Source organism: Aplidium turbinatum, chromosome 8, assembly GCF_918807975.1.
Source record: "Aplidium turbinatum chromosome 8, kaAplTurb1.1, whole genome shotgun sequence".
Lineage (NCBI taxonomy): Eukaryota > Metazoa > Chordata > Ascidiacea > Aplousobranchia > Polyclinidae > Aplidium > Aplidium turbinatum.
The window spans coordinates 2,666,692-2,688,562 of record NC_137479.1 but is presented as its reverse complement, the minus strand read 5'-3'; the positions used below and the strand labels follow the sequence as shown (position 1 = coordinate 2,688,562).

The 21,871-nt window shown below is 39.3% G+C and overlaps 1 protein-coding gene across 1 annotated transcript; it reads left to right on the top strand.

Annotated features, from left to right (window-relative positions):
* The first annotated feature begins 774 nt into the window (after positions 1 to 774).
* Positions 775 to 14,709, top strand: LOC145775509 (protein arginine methyltransferase NDUFAF7, mitochondrial-like). Its single transcript, XM_082586804.1, has 7 exons — positions 775 to 1,001; positions 2,742 to 2,822; positions 4,133 to 4,274; positions 5,238 to 5,581; positions 5,916 to 6,059; positions 13,557 to 13,733; positions 13,916 to 14,709. The coding sequence occupies exons 1-7, from the start codon at positions 807 to 809 to the stop codon at positions 14,075 to 14,077; spliced, it is 1,245 nt and encodes a 414-aa protein (XP_082442930.1). The 5' UTR covers positions 775 to 806; the 3' UTR covers positions 14,078 to 14,709.
* Positions 14,710 to 21,871: the final 7,162 nt, after the last annotated feature.

Genomic DNA, 21,871 nt, shown 5'->3' with positions numbered 1-21,871 from the left:
ACCCACATTTTTGTTGAAAATGCTCTCAGAATGCACCAAATTTATAGTAATTTTTCAAAATTTTCTGGGGAGGCCCCCCAGACCCCCGCCGCTGGGTGTCGCCTTTGGCGAAGAGGCCGGCGGGCGAAGCCCGCCGGCCGTCAAAACCCCCCCTTTCAAAATTCTAGGCTAAGCTACTGGTACCGGTACTTTGCTTTCTTATTTCGGACGTTCTGTTAATAAACTGAGTAGTTGTTTTAGGCCTTATTTTACACTATATAGTGTAAATATAACCAAATAATAGCGTTGCCGGATAAGGAATTCTGTCGTAATTTGAGAAAAGTTTAAAGCTGTTGAAAACAAAAACTTGCATTTTAGAAAAATTTTTGGTTCTGGGTAAAGATCAAAACCCTAACCTTATTCCTAAGTCTTACCTTAACCCTTACGAACTTTAATCCTAACTCTGACAACACCTGATATTAACTATGGCAACAAGTGGGTAAAAATAGCCACTGTGTTAATGTAAAAGTAAGTCGAAATACGGTTAAGATCGGGTAAAAAATCACAGTAAAAAATGTGGTAATCTGAGGACAAATGTGGTAATACAAGTGGTAATCTAGCTTTGTAAAAGTGGAAGCACTGTATAACAGACATCATATAGCATCAATGCGACGGAAGTTCGATTTTCACTCAAGGACGTTTCCTATTTTGGAACAATATTAGGAAAATTTACTTATGGAATCTGGCAACACTAATTCCAAGACGGAATCCAGATTGAGATTTGAGAATAAAGTTTTGAACAGTCGTGGGTATGCGGAAGTTTCAGTATGAAATTGATCAGTTTTATGCGTCCTCATGTGAGACATTTCTACACATCCTGTTGTTGTAATAACAAAAAATTTGTTAATCCTGATGACAAATCAACATTTAATGTGAAAGAACACCTTCGGAATAAAATTATTACAACTGGACCCATATCAGTTGCTGAGTTTATGAGGGCAACTTTAATCTCTCCTAGTTCAGTAAGTAATTTGTTCAACAAAGCTATGCAAATTGACTTTTTTTAAGAGATGATATCGAAAATCAATAGAGTTAGATGTAGGCCTAGACCTAAACAGTTTCAATATAAGTTACGGCAAGCAGTATTCGTAAGGTCCCGGAATGGTATTACATTATAACTAAAAAGGTAGTCGGACCTCTCGGCATGCGATAACTTAGCATGTACATTTCAGCTACTTCCCAAGTCAGCAAATGAAATTTTCATCTGTCTTCGGACTTGCTTGGTCATTACTTTCTAAACTGAATTTGCTGACTTGATGCATGCCAAGTTGAAATGTTGCTAGCTTAGTTGGGGTGCAACCTAGTTCGTACCTTGAACCATTCGTACAGTCAGTTCGTACCCTAAAAAAATCGAGAAATTTTTTTTAAAAAGCTGAAGTCGCTGATCACAGTTTAATAGCACAAAGCCGAAGTCGCTGATTGGAGTTTCCCCAAACAATTTGAAACAAACTCGAGGGTTAGGGTTAGCGGAAACTGCAAAACTGCGGAAAAATGTTTGCGGAAACTGCAATCAGCGAGGGTTAGGGTTAGAGCATTAGATTATTCTATGGTTAGAGTTAGAGTAAGCGAAAACTGCGGTTAGCAGAAACTGCGGAAAAATGTTTGCGGAAACTGTGATCAGCGAGGGTTAGAGCATAGATTACTTTATGGTTAGGGTAAAGGTTAGCGGAAACTGCGGAAAAACGTTTGCTGAAACTGCGGAAAAATGTTTGCGGAAACTGCAATCAAAGAGGGTTAGGGTTAGAGCCAAGACGATCTGTCGCCTTGGTTAGAGCATAGATTACTCTATGGTTAGAGTACAGGTTAGCGGAAACTGCAGAAAATTTTTTGCGGAAACTGCGATCAGCAACTTCGGCTTTTTTAAAAAAAATTTCTCAATCTTTTCAAGGTACGAACTGATGGTCCGAACTGTTCATGATACAAACTAGGTTGCATCCGCTTAGTTGTCACTTGCTCAACTGCAATGTGCTAAGTTCACAACTGCTGAGTTGTAGGAGACTCAACTAAAAAGAAGGACATGGCTATTATATTTATAGCACTTGTGTTGGTATATATATGAATAACTCTGCCCTAATTTGAGAAAATTTTAAGCTGTTTAAGAGAAAAACTCGTGAGTTTAGGAATTTTGAAGTCCCGGATAGGGATGCCCAAAGTAGAATAATTGCCTATTCTAGAATTATTCTAGAATTTATTTTCAGATCTAGAATTTCAAATCTTATTCTAGAATCCTTGGCGTAAATTTTTAACCCTTACTTTTTATTGAGAAAATACACATAACGGAATGAAAAAGAAGCTTTACAAAGCCATCATTTTAACAAGTTCTCAATCGTTCACAACTGTGATGAATTGCAATGTCTGGATTGGCATGCACGACGCACGTGAATTGCAGGCATGTTGCGGATCGGCGGAGCATTTTTTCAAAAAAAAATTTATAATTTTTTTCCTTTCTCTGTATTATTTCCGAATCCAATTACCCGATAAAAAAGCGGTTTTTAGATTCGATTCTGGATGGATTCGAATCTTAAGGATTCGAAATTCTACTTTGGGCATCCCTAGTCCCGGGCACAGACAACAAAACTGAAATCTTAACCCTGGCAACACTTGCCCTGAAACAATGCTTTTTGATTGCAACTAATGCTGTAAATACAGTATAGCCACTTCAAAAATATATGTTTAAAAATGATGGCTTGTGAATATTGAAGGGGTATTACATGAAGCAGGATGTGTTTGGATCAGATGGAGACTTCATTACGTCACCTGAGCTTAGCCAGATGTTTGGTGAGGTATGTAAGAGTATCTCTAACAATCTATTGTCAGGCATTGTCACTGTTGATGCGAAATAATAGAAAATCAAAAGAATTAACAATATCACAACCTAAAACTGCTAAAAATTTCCTGCAACTGGGAAGCAAAACTACTCCAGTTTGGCTGGAAACACTCGCAGATCTGGCAACCCTTGAAAATTATCAGACATAGTGGTAACGATTTCATAACATTTAACCATGCCTCTACTTTAAGCAGTTCTATGATATCTTTTGCAGCTTGTAACTGTGAAGAAGTTGTTGTTGTATTTTTTATCATAGATCTCACTGGCAAAGTAACTTTAAATTGTTATATATGTTTTCATTTCCTTGTGCTTTTCGAGATACTGAAGAAGCCGCCTTTATCGTGGCAAAAGCTTTATCAATAAATTATACAAGTTTCCGAACCTGGCTGATTTTAGTTACTTGTAATGTTTGATTGTTTTTGTTGCATTCTAAATGAAGGATTCTTGTATAACTTGTCAATCTAAATAACATTGAGGAACCAGAACAGAGGTTGAGAGACATCACCTTCAATTATAATTACACATATCTTCTGTTTTGCACTGGACTAACCCAAAGTGCCATTCCAAATAAATCCTTATGCAGTTTAACAAGACAAGCTACTGCAACATTTTAAAAGTGATGAATGATTTTGTAAAACAACTGTGTTGCCAGACCCTTTTCACACAGATTGTGTTGCCAGATTTTTTCCACAGACACTTTGTAAATTTTTTAATTACATTACATTTCACCAGAATTTTTCACCGCTAGTCGACTTCTAGTGTCTTATCTAACTAACTAATATCTAACTCCTAACTAATGTCTGGAATTTTTTTATCCCCTTTCAAAGTGCTGTTTTTCCACCACTTTAACTGAATGATCTCTAAGAAAAGATATTCGCTTTGCAATTCTACTTCTTTCTTCTGGAACCTTAACATTTCTCCAATTTCAAAATTTATGCTCAACAACCTTTAAATTTTCCCAAATTGAGACAAAACTCCTCATCTGGCAACACTGCATTGCAAAACTTTGAAAGCGAGACACTGTTTATAACGAAACAATTGTGAAGGCCCAAAATCTAGGTCATCAAAAAGTAATTCTTTATTAGCCATTTTGTGACATGAACAAAGGCAAAATACGCCAGTTTTGCTGTTGTGAACGAAAATAAGTTACAGGGAATTATGACTTTGCAATATTATGATTTCGTATTAAAATTACTTTGAAAGGCAGTGGAATACTTTGCAAACCGGGGATTGAGAACCACTGAATTAAATCACCTCTTGTTTCAGCTGATCGGTGTGTGGCTGGTTAGTGAGTGGGCCGCCCATGGCTCACCAACCGATGTTAATGTTGTTGAACTCGGGCCAGGGAGGGGAACACTCGCCGATGATGTCATGCGCACGTTTAGCCAACTCCACAAGACATGGAAAGGTGAGCAGGATCAGGGGCAGATCCAGCAAGTAGCCTTGGGGAAGCAGGGTTGATCGGTTTAAACCGGGGCGGTTTAAACCGCCCGGTAAAAACCGGTTAAAACCTGGTTTAAACCGGGCAGTTTTGACCACCTATTGCTGGTCAAAACCCCTTTAGTGTATGAATCAAGTTGCTTTTCAATTGAATTAAAAGTATTACCCTTCATGTTATTAGTAATGATGTTCAACTATATTTTGTTTTGATCAGCATAACCTAAATGCTGGATTTGGAACAAAAAATATTCAACTTCTCTGTTTGTTTTTGATATTTCAATCAGTTGGTTATTTTAATTACTGAGAAAATTCAAATTCTAAAAATAAGTTTCTGATGAACCAAAAAATGCTTGGTAGAACGATGAGCAATTTGCACAGCCAACTGAAGTACAAGAATTTATTCCAACAATTTTTTTTATGAAAAACATTTGCCATCAAATTTTATCCAGTTAAAATAAAACAATGCGAATGCATATTCTAAGATGCTTTAAAAATTAAAGACAGGATAGTTTATGATTCGTTCTTTGAAGCAAAGTACACGTCAAGCCAAGAAAGGATTATCGGAAAAGGAATAAGTTGTGATGCCTTATGCCTATCTACTTTATGTAGAACACCTCAATTGAACAATTGAAATTAACAAGTCTCTCCAGTATATTCAAATGCTTCATTCACCAGTCAATTTCATCTTTTCTTTCTCGCTCACCTTCTCCCTCACCTTCTACCATCTCTCACATTTTCAGTGATTTTCTGGCGAACACGATCAAGCAACTCATTACAGGGTTTTGACCGGTTTAAACCTAGTTTTGACCGGTTAAAACCAGGTTTAAACCGCTTAGTGTTTTTTGTGTTTTTCACCCAGAATGATCAATGTAAGTCGCCATTCTTTCGATGACTTGGTTAGGACATGAGCTGACAATTGCATCTCGCGCAGGAACAACACCTTCCTTCCACTTGGTTGAGATCAGTCCTGCGCTTACAACCATTCAGCAAGAGACGCTATGCCCAGATGCGCTACTGGCATGCGACGAGGCATCGGTTCCCATCATAAGCAAGCATGGTTTCCCCGTGTCCTGGCATCGTACGTTGGAGAACGTGCCTCGCGCGGATTGCATGTTATTTGTGGCTCATGAATTTTTTGACGCTCTCCCAGTGCACAAGTTCGTCAGAGGCAAGGATGGATGGAGGGAAGTCTACGTGGATGTTGCTGATAATCACGAAGACTTTCGCTTCACGTTGATGCCTGTGCCAACCCCGGCATGCAAGACACTAGTCCAGGTAAGTTGAATATTCAACCAGCTTTCTCCGTAACTTTTCACATAGCACTTCTCAAATTTTATGTACTAATATCTGCCCACTTTGGCATAAAGATAGCTTAGCAGTGGTGCAAACATAGTTATTGATTGATCATAGGCGTTTTTATCTTCGTACTGGCGCACTTGAAAAGGCTTTGAACCACTGACGCAGGCCCGGTCGCGAAATAATATTTGAATTGTCTGAATTATTCCATCCACTAGATGCCGCTAAATGGAGAGCTACTTGTAAAGTGTGTTTCATAACGTTTGTGTCAGCTGGTCTGGAAACCGGCCATTGATGACATTATGATGAACAGGACATTGACGACCGAGACCATGTTGAAGTGAGCCCGGAATCCGCCATCATCTGCCGGGATATGGCCTCCATGATATCAGGGGGATGTGGATCGTCGCTGCTCGCTGACTATGGAGGTTTCGGCACGACACAAGACACTTTGAGGGTAATTAGTTTTGAAACTCTTTCCGACTCGTAACTTATGGTGTCATCTGCCTGCAACACACCAAATATACAACAATAGAATAATCAACTCTTTCGACCAACAAATTGCACTTAAGTAGCTATCTTTTAATCAACGAAGGTAGGCCTAGTTATAATTAGAGATATATCGGTGATATCGGCCATTTTTTTAGTATCGGTATCCGCAAAATTTGGCCGATACTAAACGTGTAAAAAAGGCGTTTGCTGCGGATTTTCTACAGAAGCAAAGATATAGATTTTTTAAGTAACTAACGTCACATTGCAGGCCTCGAAATTCGTTTTTGTTGACGGCGGACAAACGTGTCCGGTCTGAGCAGCTATATCGGCGGACAAATTAAGTCGCACGGCGGACACACCAGTTTTATTGGCAATCGTCATCTGAGACTTTTCGGTCATTTGTCCGAAATGACTTGAAAAAATTCGGGCAATTTTTATTTATTTCGGTCATTTTTTCTGATGAAAATATTTCCTTTCAAGTAGCTGACACCAACCAAAATTTGCACTTCCTGACTAGCTACAACATTAAGTTTCGCTCAGAAATGTTGTCTTGTTTTATCTGAAAAAGGTTTGAACAGACAAACGTTTCTTCAACGTTCATCAGCGAAACTCAACCTTGCAACACCCGGCCGCAGACTTTTTTTATTGCACACTAACATACGTTCAAAAATAACGCAAAATAAAAATACAGTACAACGGAAAGGAATAAAAACAAGTAAGAATGACCAAATAAAAAAACACGTTAGGCTACACTCTAATGGTTCGCAATTACAAAGTGATTTAATTTAACAATTTCACCTCTCACGTTGTGGCGTGCTCGCTCCGCGTTACTGTGCCAGTGCGCGTGTGCCGCGTCATAATTGAATGTTTTGTATGATGCAGCATTTAACCTCAAACTCAAAAGTTTATCTGCAGTTGAACAACGCAAGCGATTTCATGTTGGAGTTCGCAACCGAGAAATTTTGACCGAATTGACTATATATTTTTTCGGACATTTTATTTTTATTTTTTTTTTTTTAAAAAAGAAAAAAAAAAAAAACTTCATCTTGATAATTCTTCGCCATTTGAGAACTATAGCTACGACGGCTTTTTAAAATTTCAGCGAAATCATTCTGAAAGGCTTTCATCAGACCAACGACCTGCGCTTGAAGAGTCAAAGCGCCATGTGGCTGCTAAGTACGCCGCATAACTGATTAACTTCCACTAAACGAGGTCGTGTGGCTTTTTGCGTCACAATGCTCTTTGTTACGGTGATTCAATGTCATCAATCGTTGAAACAACGTAAAAAGCGAAAGTTTTCCTGCTCGAATAGAAGTTGAAGGATACAGTGTTCACATATTCTAGATGCGCTAGAATGCGAGAAAATTATATTCTCGCAACAATTGTTCGTGCTATGCAGTGACGATTTGTATCGCTAGTTCCTCTGTCATTTCTTGGCGGACAAATATGACCGATCTAAATGGTACTTCCCGCGGACATCACATGCTGTGACGGCGGACATGTCCGCCGTGAATTTCGAGGCCTGCATTGATGTAGAAAAATAACAAACTGCTTTATCGGGATTGTAATCCAGTACTGCGAATTGCGGACCATCTAACGGCACTAAATTGTTTCAGCTGCTCAGTAAATTGTTTCAACTGCATTACTGAATATCGCCTTTCATAAAATTTGACCATTTATACCGTTGTGATGTCACCAGGGCCGGATTAAGGGTTTATGGGGCCCTGGGCTGAGCTGAAAGTTGGGGCCCTTATTAAGCGACATTTTTTGCTAAAAAGGGTAGGCTATCGATCAATGACGCTAAAAGCATTTCTCAGCAGCTGGGGGCTCCGCCTCCAACCCCGAGTTGTGTGTATTGTGTAGTTGGTACTGTGCTTTTGCTTCGATTGGGATCGAAAAAAGCAATTAAACAGGAACATTATTTTTAAAACAACAAAATGACATAATTCGTTTAATGCTGACTTTGTTAGAGGGCGCAAACTCTCAAACTTACCCGAGCGACGCTACTATTCTCTAGGTACGCCACTGTTCTCTAGTTGTCTTTTTGAAAGCAAAACCTGGTTAATTTTAAGCAGTATTTCTTCGGAAAAGATTCGTTTTCTGGTTGAAAAGCAAATTTAGCAATGACAATACACTTTTAGTGCTTGGTGTGACTTGGTGTCGAATACTTAAACACAAAACTGTTGAGATACAGAGCGATCAAAGTAAGCTTAATCGTTTCACAAAAAAACCAAACGTTTGTTTTTGGCCGCAGCTTTATGTATAAAGCTTTGGTAGAGAGTTTGCTTTGTTGAACCACAGAGAAACAAAACATAGTAACTTTAGCGGGTTTAGCATACTTTATTTCACACGAAATATAACATAATTAAAATAAACTCAAACGTTTTCGACACGTACGTGTGTCCTCATCAAGAATTAAATCTGCAATACATAAAATGAAAAATCGTAAGATAAATTTGACTATGCACTGTAACTGTAACGACACTCTGGACTGAAAGCACAAACTGAACAAATGATACGCAAACCAGACATACATTGGTATGTCAACCAGACATTTGTTGACAAGGGCCAGGGAGCACTTAAACCCAAACCTAACAACTAAAAGTGCAATTAAAGAGCACATCGCCTCTTGTGAAACGTGCACTGACAATGTCTCGATCGACCAATTTGAAATCATCTCTCGAGGCAGATCTGATTTTCAGACTAAGATCATGGAAGCCTTAAGAATCAAACGTAACAATCCATCTCTCAACCATTCGCCTGTGGCTCATCGTTCCTTTTGTGTGTGTTCTAATTGTTTGTCACATGCCTGTAGTCTACACCAGTGGTTCTTAACCTTTTAACAGTGGGGGACCGGCAAAATTTTTAAAAAATGTTTCCGGACCGGCAACCAAAGATCGTAGTGAATAGAATGAATATTTGTAACGTTTTGTTAACCAAAGTTGTCGTTGCGCACCATAATGCAAGATTTTAGCATATGCTTTGTATTCAGGACGAAAATTAGAATAAAACGGCAATCAAATCAACTCAAACAGAAAAATGTTAATCCATTTCCATACAAAATCAGTGTCAGTGGGAAATTTGCTACTGTTACGCTGCCAGTAGCCTATGTGAGGAAAACGAGATATCAAAGAAGTTTCTAAAACACGTAGCTCTGTTTTGGCATCCAGGCGATTTCTTTGCTTTGTAAAAGTCAGACATGAAAAAGAACTGTCGTTTCTAAATAGCTGGTTGAAACAATTACCATCAAATCGATTGTTTTGAAAGTTAGGCACGAATTCGTTTGCAAGAGATAACCAGAAGTGTGACGATGATGTTTTTCGAATCTGGATTGCAAAGTAGAAGCATAACATATTGTAATTCAATCAGACTTTCTTTTTCATGAAGATTAAGGTCGCATGTGTTGACATCATCGATGCATGGATTGTTTATCCAAAAGTTTCCATGTCGAGGATCTTCGTGTTACGCGAAAGAAATCGTTAAAATTGTTAGCCAACTCTTTCAATTGTTGACTCACAACGCTCAGCACCTCTTTTTACTTTTTTCACCACTCCATTTCACCAGCATTTTCCACAGCAAATCGGCTTGTCTTCATTCCATTCTTTGAAAAACAAGATCTTTGCTTTCTCAAACTCCGGTTCTGGAAAATTTCCATTGTAGGCCTGACTTTATCCCGGAACTTCAAACTTATCTAATTCCAAATTTTCGTCTCCAATGACTTTGAAATTTTTCAAAATCAAGGACAAAATTCCCCATTTGTTTATGTATTTCTGTGTTTCAAAACTTTTTGAAAACTATTATGCAATTTGTCACAAAAACATTATCAACGGCACAGAATTAGGTCATCAAAAAGTTCACCTTTATTATCAAACAATTTTACGTGGAGATATGTCAGTTTTACAGCTGTGCATATTTCACAGTGCGATCACAATTTTACAGTATGCTAATGACTCCACATTAAAATAAGCTTTGCAGAAAGTAAGATCTTTTGCGGACCGGCAAAAAAATTACACGGACCGGCGGTTAAGAACCACTGGTCTACACCTCACGTGATCTGTTTCCCACCGCATAATTTACTCGCAATCATTCTCGTATCATTTGTTCAGTTTGTGCTTTCAGTCCAGAGTGTCGTTACAGTTACAGTGCATAGTCAAATTTATCTTACGATTTTTCATTTTATGTATTGCAGATTTAATTCCTGATGAGGACACACGTACGTGTCGAAAACGTTTGAGTTTGTTTTATTTTAATTATGTTATATTTCGTGTGAAATAAAGTATGCTAAACCCGCTAAAGTTACTATGTTTTGTTTCTCTGTGGTTCAACTTTATGTATGAACTGTGAATAATTGTTTGTCAGCTTCACACGATAAAAAAAAATCATATTCATAGGAGTATAGGCCATAAATCAAAAATGAAACTGCAAACTGGTAGGCGGTACCGGTAGTCATTTTGTTTGCTGCCCTAGAAAATTGTTTATATCAACTCAAAATGGACGCTTTCTTGCTTTTCTCATGGCAAAATCGCTGATCAATTCTTCAAAATTCAATGAATCCAAAATATCGTGTTCAATGCTTAGAAGCGAAAGATTCGAAACTCGCTCTTGCCGCGAAGAATTTCGAACTTCGTTTTTGATTCTTTTTTATTTTGAAAAAGATCTTTCTCCACTGCAGTTGGAGACATTGGGAAATGTTTCAACGCACCTGTTTTCCCTTAGAAGTAAGAACATGTTGAGCTCAACACTGTCTTCCACTTTGTGTTTATCAGGGTTTTCTGAGGCTTCTTTTCCATCATCAGCAGTTTTCACTTTGAAAAATTCTGCAAAATGAACTGTTTCAGTTGGAAAATTGGCTTCGAAATCCATGGGATCTTCCTTCATCAATGCAACAGTAGCTTGCTGAATCTCGTTAGGGCTAAGATCCGTCAGTTTCGAAATGAAACCAAACTTACTTTCGACGTTACCTTATGCTTTCAAACGCTTATCCAGTTCTGCAAATAGTTTGTCAATTATGGCAAGATACACTTCAACTCTAAATTTATCTCTTGGGGAAAAAAATCGTTGGCTCTGTAGAGGGCTCATCAAAATGCCTATAACTTTGGGTTTGAATTCGTTTTGAAGAACCTGCGTAGGTGTTGGATCCACATTTCTTCTTACCTTTTTCTTCATACGTTTCAAAGTTGGATCTTCCGCTTTTGACAAAGCTCATGAGACTCTGTAACAACTGTACTGCATTATTCAAACACAATCCACTTTTTTGAAGGGACAGGTTTGTTTTTTGAAACCTTTCCAAAATTGCACTCCACATTTCAAGCAAAATAGCTGTCTCCAGTTGTTTCAACTTTTTTACAAATCCTTCTCCTTCGACTTTGCTCTCTCGAGATTGAGCATCATCAGTAGCCAATTCTTCAAGCGCTAAAATAGTCTCACTGTATCTTTTGTTTAATGCACTGACTGCATCATATCTAGATGACCATCTGGTATGAGATAATGTCTTTATAACAGGCAAACCATCTAGGAATTTTCGATGGACTTCCCAACGATGAGTAGACGAGACGAGCCATGAATAAAGGCTTTGCAACAATTCAAAAAGCTCAGCGGCAGAACGGCATGTTTCTACAGCACATTTAGGCCTACATACACATAACTCGGATATGAAAGTAGCAAATAAATATGTTTTTTGTTCAAAAAAATTGAATACCTGGGGCGGGACAGGAGTGCTGCAACATCGCAGCATTTATGGGTGAGCCACCCCTGCTTGTTTGACATACGAATTAAAGCAGCAATCTCCACTAAAAAATTAATAGATTTTTTTTCTTTGAGGTGAGGGCCCCCAAAAGTGGGGGCCCTGGGCTTCAGCCCAGTCGTCCGCCCCCCCCCCTTAATCCGACACTGGATGTCACCATTGAGGGTGTGAAGTCACTAACCCATAGCGGGAATATTTCTCAACTATGAAGACACGTGTTTTTCCTTCGGATGTCAATTAGCCTAGTTTTCCTTTTTAATAACGATTCAATGTCCGACAGCATTGCATCTACATAAAAACGACAATATTGCCAGCTCATGTAAATTAGCATTTTGGATTAACACTTTGTTAAAATAAACGTTGGGAATTACAAACAAGACTTAGTCAAACAGGCAAATGCGCGAAGGTTTTTTTAAAAACATTACTTGAGATCATTAATAAGCAGAACATTTGTGTTGTTATTTTTTTCAATTATGTTCGTCTAGTACTGCTATATAATCATGCAAAAAATCGCAAATCTGCGACTTGTGGTTTCGCGTCACGGTAATTAACGCTATTACTTGCGCATTCGCGCACAATGGATGAATGCGACAGTTCTTATGCGACATATTTTCGACAGTTCATCCACCCTCATTCTATTGCGAAATTAAATAGTTGGCTAGAAGAAACCGGCGGCCAAACTTGGCCGACTGAGGAGGTAGCACCGGCGGTCATTCAAGCACTACTTAGCTGCCATGGCCGCCGGCTGCTTTAAGGCTTGTGTTTTGTAGCCTAACATTCAAAATCGCAAAACACACACTGCGCTGTCGTCAAGAGAGATGATGGTGTGTGATGACACGTGCTACCACACACCAAGTAACGCAACAGAAATAGTGAAGAGTGAAGTATCACTATAAAAAATAAAAATGTGACGCAAATCGGCAACATCAAAAGACATAGATCAGGGCTACTCAACTAATGTTAATAAAGGTCCAGTGTGACAAATTGAATGCTTTTAGCGGTCCGGTGAATAAATTATTTCATACGCAACCACGAAAGTTAAAGTATCAATAATAGTAACGAACCATTTTTTTAGGTAAAATGTAACTCATCTAGGATTTTTGACAAAGTGTTGGGGGACCCCGCCCCAGCAGGATAATCACAGAAAAAAATACTAGAAATCTGTTTAAAGAAACCGAAAACGTGGCAATGAGGTTTTCTTCCGAAAGCCTGAGGTCGACTATAAACACTCAGAAGGTCCGGATTTGGACCGCCGTCCGTCAGTTGAGTAGCCCTGACATAGATGTTCTTTGACTTGTTAGCAGCAAGTGGTGATAACTGTGGCCCTGTGGGAGTTCGTTGCGCAGACTACTTATTCTGACATTTACAACGAAAGGTGGAAATTAAATCACAAACTGATAGAACCAGCTTAAAAACAACCATGTGACATGGGTTTTTAAACGTTTAGCAACGTAAAAACGGCTATCTGGGTAGTCTTGGCCTGACAAAAGCTTCTCAACCAAACGACAAGCGCCCTTCGGGGTAGAAACTTTAACATACTGATATCCAATTGAACGAACCCGAACCATCAGATGTTAGGTTGTCCATCCAATTGTGGCCATTTCAGCATTCAGCCAGAGAGTGATATCGGTATCGACCAAAATATTGGTTTTGGTACATCTCTAGTTATAATGCGTCGTCTGATCGAGGGTAATCACTTCTTTTATTCCGCCACTGCAGGGGTTCAAGAAACACACACAAGTCGACGTGTTTCATGACGTAGGCCATTGTGACATCACAGCCGACGTCGACTTTAAATATCTTCACGACAACCTCAACGACTCTCTCGTGACATGCAGCGGTCCGATTACGCAGCGCACTTTCCTACGAAATATGGGAATCGACACCCGGCTCATGGTAACTGTGGCTAACCAATCAGTTGCACAATATTTGAATATACTGTAATTACTTTGTTTGATCACATGTCTTGTTTTTCTTTTCGAAATTGTATGATCAAGCAGGTTCTGATGGACGCTGTAGTTGACTGCAGCTATGGCAAATCGCTTGTTCACCCTGCTCTGTTTCTTTGGATGCGATAGATGCTGCTACGTCACACCACGGATGACGACATACGACGTAAGTTGATTGGCAGCTACGACGTGATAACGAACCCGGACAAGATGGGAGACCGATTCAAATTCTTTGCGATCTCATCACGTGACAATGTGACAGGCTTCTCCTCGCCCCCCACCGACGTGTAGCATGCTTCCATTGCAGCTAGGTGGTGGTGGCTGCCTTAGCAACGTCGTTGTACACAGACAGAGCGGAGGAGGAACTAACTTGCGACTTTTTACCAAGTTACCCGCAATCCACCCGCTTGGTGACGCATGTTGACAGGTTCATCAACCAACATCGTCAACGTGTGGCCGGTCATAAGAAAAACTTTACCCGGTGGGCGTATAAGTAAAACTTATTTGAACTTGCCACTGTAAGAATGACCAAGCAGAAAGCGCTCACACTTGTCAGTTGTTTCTTCTGAGGAATTTTCTTTAATGGCGATGGCTTTGGTGCTGAAACTAAAGTTACCACCAGTTTCTTGGTTTACGAGGGGTTTTGACAAAGTTTTGTTGTGGTGTTGCAAATGAAGTTATGCACCGGCTGACATAGCTGCGCCTGTCTAACGTTTTGTCCAAGGCAACCAGGCCACTCCAACGTGCAAGCTTTAAATTCGACTGGAAGCCGGCTACGCCTTATAGCAGTGAAAATCACTAATTGAGTCGTCGATGATAAATATTTTATGTGGATTTCGACTGTTTTTGTGCTATTTTTACCATATTTACTTATTTTTTTTGTGGTAAACAAACGATATTGTGGAAATAAAATACAGCAACAAAATGAAAAAGTGGCAAAACCGTAATGGTTTACGTGCATGACATGGTAGACGTGCATGTAAAGATCTACTACTGAGGCAAATGTATCGATGAATATAATTAGACACGGCCACCAAACCTGGTAGTTCTTTGTGGACACACACACACACACAAATCTTTGTGGACACACACATGAAGAATTTGCTGAACTCGCGACGCACATCAGTCATGAAGTTTGGCTCGCAGGATCAAAAATCATTAAACTATATGCTGATTTCAGTCTGTTTTTGTTTTTTTTTATTTTATCAAAAATTAATAGAAATTTTGCAACATTTATACAGTGGTGGCCTTAAAGTTTTGTGGGCCCTGGGCAAGGAGTAATATGAGGGCCCCCGACAGCCCATTATCGACAAATTAAAGTAACTTACGCAAACTCAAATAACCATAAATCACAATAACACAAAAAGGAATTAACATGATACAACAGACAGCGATAGTAAGCGAGAAAGGTGTATTTTATGCTGTGACACCTTAACATCACTCTGATGCTATGTTGTAGGCCTACCACCACAGCCAATCCTACACCACCCGTATGCAGCACTTACACAAAATGCACCTTTCTAGCTTTTATTCAATTCAATTTATTTTTCTTTGTCGGAAAACTACAGCAATGATAAAGTTACCAACAGTTTACGGGAATAAAATCAACAAAAGGAAACGGCGGCAAAACCAAAGAAGTTTAAAACGTGCATGCGATGTAAACTTAAAGGATACGTCGATGAAAGTGAATTTAAGCAGGGCCACCAAACCTAACAGTTTAAAATAGATGAATTAGTTAAAAGAATCAGTTGGCTCCACATACCTAAAGCAACTGGAGGTGTGACAGTTGATGAAGCCATGCGGGGACGACTGAACCTTACAACCAATACAAAAAAAGAAAACACGAGCAATTAAGAATAAACGTACGGTGAGCTTATTATACAAAAAAACTATGTACAGTGTTTCGCATTTAAATAAAATGAAGTGTTCGCAGCAACAACAGTGGTGCAGTTTTAAAATGGGAATCGATAACTGATGTGTTCAGGAATATACACTAAGTTAATTATTGTTTGAACATGATATTAAAGTGATGATCATAAATGATGAAAAATGTAGTGAAGAGGATGTGAAAATGGTCTTGATGGCATGCGGGTGACTTCGGTATCGGAGAGGGATGGAGTTTCTTGGCGTTTTCAAATGAATTTCCAACCCAACTGCTGGAGAGTGATGCAGCTTCATTGTTAAAAGAAGCATTGTCTAATGTTTTGCCCACGTTGTGCTCAATTGAAACAACAGCCAGTCCAACCAAGCGTTCTTGGCTCATTGTAGAGCGAAGGTTTGTTTAGAAAATGATCTTTCCCCTGAAGCTACATTTTAACCGGTACAGTAAGAAATAGTCTTAGCAACAAACACAAGTTGGGTACACAACGTTCAGTTTGTTTTGAAGCAGATGCTGTAGAACAGAGAGTTAGCCTACTGCTTCTGCGAGTGCTTAACGTAACATTTTATTTGTTTATATTTTGGAAAAGCATGGACGCCCCATAAATTTGCGGCTTTGGGCGGTCGCCCAGTTTGCCCACGCAAAGGCCACCACTGAATTTACAAAAAATGTCCCCCTTTTTCATTTGTAATCAATATTTTATTGTAGCCATGCTTATGACAAAACTGTGAGTGCTGACAGTGGCGTACGCAAGGGGAGCATTGGGCTATGCCCCCTCCCCTTCAAAAAGGTTGATTTTTTTAGCGTTGTTGTGTAGTGCAAACACGTTATTCTTTAAGAGCGGTCTTGGGTAGCAGGGCCGGGGCCGTATTAACCGCCCCTGGTACCCCAGGTCCAGGGGGGTCGGCTGTTTAGGGGCACACTCATTTCAGTTTAGTTAATTTTTTTGGCTATTTGAAATAAAAAAGTCTTGTAAATATTGCTGCAGCAGCTCGGTATTCAATAGCTCAAACCACGCAAGACATTATTTACCGCTTCCATAACCTCGATTAGTGAGCCCACATCTCTGTTCAGGGGCCCACCCATATTTAATTGGTGCAGCGTTTTTCGGCAATTTTAAATACTGTGAAAAATGTGACAATACTGTACTGCTACAAAAACTCCAATTTTATAGGTTGGGCTGCATCCATCAGCTTTATATTGTTGATCATCACTTGAAATGACTATTTTAAATTTACAAAACCAGTAAATCTATGCTACGGCATTTTGTTGGAGTTTACAGAAGCCGACTACGCTCTAGCTTTCTTGGAAATGTTTTTGTTTGTTATCTTTATCCTGCATTGTGGGAAAGCGGACTTGAGCGCTATGCATCGGTGTACGCCTTCCGACGTACACCTGACCCACGCTGCATCCGACGGCAATGTCTGTTTCCGGTTGTCTACTTATGACTTAAATTTGGTACTACCCATTACTCGAAATCGATCACTGGGTAGAGGCAATTATCGTAAAGTTTCTTGCCCAGAGAAACAACAGCAAGTGGGGGTGGCTGGAGTCGAACATGCAGGCTCTCGACTGCGAGCCCAACGCGCTAACCACTCGGCCACTGCTGCCAAGGCGCTGCCCGTTTCAAATGTTGATGTGTTTCAACGGTTTAATAGACAAGTGTTGATAGCATAACACTTGTCTAAAGATAAATGCTCCTGAAAGTTCAGTTTAGTTGTTTTTATAGATGTGTTTAAACGTTTATTTCGTTTCGAACGGCAAACGAAATAGGGGCAGACCACCAAGAATTTGGACTAATGATATTGAGGACTGATCAGGACTTAATTACAAAACTGCAGTAGAAAAATCTCACAACAGAGAAACTTGGCGCCTCATTGCCTCCAACCCTCGACGAGAAGAAGGAACTTAATGATGATGATGATAGGTTTATATGGCGCCCAGTGATGTACGCGCATACAAAAAATATTGACGTCGTCAGCGTAAACGCAAACGTTCGAAAACCATACGCCGTATGCGTCAACGTAACTTGTAAAAAAAGTTGGCGGCGTCAGCGCATACACTAGCGTAAACTCATTTTGTTTGCTAGGTGCCAAACATTCACACGGTATAAACCACTCGAAACAAACAAGTTTTATTTTGAATTTCCACAAAGAAACACAAGCATCCGAAAGTGTTGCTGCGTTTTGGTTTCAATATGTCTTTGCCCATTGAAAACATTCTTTCAACTGCAAAATTAAAATGCAAACAACAGCTAAGACATTAAAAAGTATGCGTTGACGCTATACGCTAAAAATAGGGACGGTACATTACGGGACGCGCAACTCCGTTGTTCCTTCAACATTAGAAGGGTCAATTGCCAATTTGACATTTTTTTTACGCTTTACTGCTGGCTTGTTTTCAACTAAAAACCTTAAATTACTTTAAAACCAACTTCACTCTTCTTATATAACCCATAAAAAGTAAAATATTTTGTAAATTACAAAAAAAAGTAACCCTTCTAGAGTTGCGGATAAGCCAAAAGCGGATGAAGTTTCGCATCCCTATGATCTACAATCCCTAGCTAAAAACCGCGAAAACTTTACGGCGTAGCCTCAAGCGACAACTATTCAAAAAATGTGGCCGTAAGCGTTAGCGTAAACAAAAAGTCTACGCCGAAAGTCTACGGTGTAGAATTTGCGGCATATACGTAGTTACGTACATCTCTGATGGCGCCCAAATATTAAACGTTTACTTCAGACCTCGCGATCCATATGAAGCAAAGAGAACAATTTAACACGGTGATGAACTGTTTTATTTTGATCAACAACGCGCGAGTACAAAATAATTGACACAGCGAGAAGAACACAATAAACATAGCTAGATCAGAGACTTCAGAGAACCGGCCTGCCACCCCCCACGGAGGCGGGGAGCGGCGTGATTGTGGGGTGACGATGCACCCGGAAGGGGTCCACCAGCTTAGGTCGCGGGGGCCAGGCTGGGGAGTCTAGGTACCTGTAGAAGGAAAGTGTGGATCGACAATTTTGTGCGACTCGTCAGCAAAATTTAGAATGGCGGGACCGGCTTATCTTTCCGCAAACGCAAAAAAGTACCGACAGAAGTTTTAAAGACGGGCAGCGCCCACATCTCCATCACGTGACCGTAACACGCAGGTACGTTTGACTCTTATACACGGTCTGCCCGTAGGCAGAGCGATGTTTTTCGGCAGCCGATTTGTAGCAAGAATTGACAGCGATAGACACGTGTTTTGCCCATGAGGCTGTTTTATTTATTGTCGCTCTACAACAGCTAAGGTCTTTTAGCGACAAGGCTCATTTTTCATTTATATCAGGTTTACGATGTTATCACATTATTACCCGACTCATTCTCACTGCGCTATGCAGAATAGAACACAATCGGTACCGTTTTTAAAGTCTTCGGTTTGACCCGACCTGGAATCGATCTCAGATCTACCAACTCCAGAGCTGAAGGCGAAACCACTCGACCACTGAGGCTGGGCTCATCAGTATCGCACCGTATTATTCAGTTCAGTTCAGTTGTTTTTTTATTTCTGACCATCATATCAAAACAATACACATCAACATAGCAAAGGTCAAGAAAAAGGTAGAAGCGACAAAACGCGAACGTTAAAACGTGCTTGTGATCGAAGTAAGTTATTCAGTTGAAAAAAATTTGGCACGGTCGCAACACCTTCAGAAAAATTTAAGATATAAAGGGAAATTAAAAAATGTTACAAAACAAATAAACATATATAGGCTATAACTTTATTAGCCTACATAACTTTAGCTGATATATTGAAGATTTGTATGGACAGTTGCTATGAAGATCGGCCATGGTGCGTTATCAAGAGTGCTGATGGTCGTAAGGGGAACACATCTTGATGCGTTTAGCTCATAGCAAAGAGCAAGGCAGGCAAAGAAAACCCCACAAAGAAATCCTACCACGGGCAAAGCCATTTCAAGCGCAACGCACCATAGGCCTTGCACGACTCACAAAATAGATAGGCTATAACTTGACGACATGAAACAATGACAAAAAAACAAATAAAACAAACTAGCAAAAAACAACATCATCATCTTGCGGAAATTCAATTATACCCAGGGAAGTTATGTCTTAAAGATATCAAGCGTGCTTTGATAAAAGTTGCGTTGATAAAGCGATAATTTTAGACCCCTGTCAGCTAAACTCGCCACTTCCACACCGATCCAACGTTGGCTAACGTTGAATTAATGCAAAAATGACAGTCATCGCCAGCTGGGATGTAGTAGTGGTATGTCCCAGTAATATGATAAATTTGGGTTAGGCTACCGTATGTTTTACACGTTAAACCATATTAAAGTGACAAAAAATATCCAATTTGGCATATTACGTTAAAAAAAATAGATAAACAATCAGACAATAGCATGACGATCCAGTCCAAGATATTAAAATAAAACAACTGGTTGGAGCACATGGCCACCGCTTCACCGAAAGATGGAGATTGGTCAAAAAGGATGGAAAAACTTCTGCAGACTCTGTAGAACTTCTGTGGACAAAAAACACAAGAACCAGAAGGCCAGTAGGAGTACTTACAATCATACTATTTTTCTAATAAATCTACACACATTGGCTAATCATTGCTGGGCAATAAAAATAAATAAAAATATTAGTATGTTTGGTGCATGATGTAATACTTAGATGGGATTATTTCAAGGAAGATTTAGCTTGTTTATTTTTGATTTGAAGCCTTTTACAGTTTTACATTCATTTCTTATAGTAGTTGGAAGCTTGTTCCAAACTGTTGGCCCCGTGTACCGTATTGCTTGTTTGCAAGTGTTAATTCTGCAATATATCGGAATATAAGGAGAATTACTTCTTGTTGTTAGGCTACTTGATTGTTTACACATAAGTATATCATTGAATGTTGTGGGAAGCAGCTTTTTTGAATATTTAAACATGAAAGTTGCAATCTCTGTAGTTTTCATGTGGTTAATTGACTTTAAATTATTGAGTTCCATTACACCTTTTATGCTTTCTCTGCGGTCAATGTCAAATACAGTACGAAGAAAGTTATTGCATGTAGGCTACGTTGTAGCTTTTGCAATGTAGTTTTGTTTTCATGACACCACGTTGAGATACAATATAATATCTGACTCTCAACTAGAGAATGGTAAATGGAGAGAAGTGCTTGTTTGTTTAGGAAAGGCTTAATTTTTTTTGTCACGCAGAGTGTTGATCTTATTTTTTGAAGCAAGATTTCCATATGAGATTTCCATGACAAATGCTCGTTTACAATTATTCCCAGAAACTTTATTGAGGAAACTTGTTCTATGTTGCTTTTTCGAATATTCAAGGGTGGGTGGTATGATAGTGTCTTGCTTCCTTGACTTGAAAATAATATATGTTTGGTTTTGGTGACATTTAGAGACAATCGATTTGTTGATAGCCATTGATCTATGCATACAAGCTCTTGATTTGCCGTATCATATACCGTAGAAACGGTTTTATTTTTATATATAATGGTGGTGTCATCTGCAAACATAATTGCAGTACCGTATTGAAGGCAGTTAGGAAAGTCATTTACATAAATCAGGAATAGAAGAGGGCCTAAGATAGACCCTTGTGGGACACCCACAAGATATGTTGTTAACATTAGAAGATAGTGTGCCATTGAAAACCACTCTTTGTTTTCTATTACTCAGGTAACTCATGAACCAATCATAGGCCACGCCTCTTATTCCGAAATGATATAATTTAGCTAGCAATATTTTATGGTCAATGGTGTCAAATGCTTTAGATAAATCAAGAAAGATTCCTACCGGGACTGGTGGTTGTCATTGAGTATACTAGTGATACTATCTATTAGCATTGAAGCAGCATGGCTTGTGGAATGATTTTTTCTGAAACCAAATTGATTGTTATAGAAAAATTTATGTCTAATTAAAAACGAGTATAATCTGTTGTACATGAGTCTTTCTAATATCTTTGAAAAAACAGGTAGTAGGCTGACTGGTCTGTAGTTGTTTGAATCTTTGCAGCTACCCTTTTTAAAGATAGGTATCACCAACGAGATATAACACAATGAGTGGAAACTCCTCTTTTTGCTCCGTTTTACGTGTCGGCCGTCACGCTTCACTACAGACACTTGCGCAGTAGATTAAACGGACATCACAAGAGTTTTAGATGGGATGTTCCTTCGATTTTTTGTGCGTTGAGCTCTACCACTG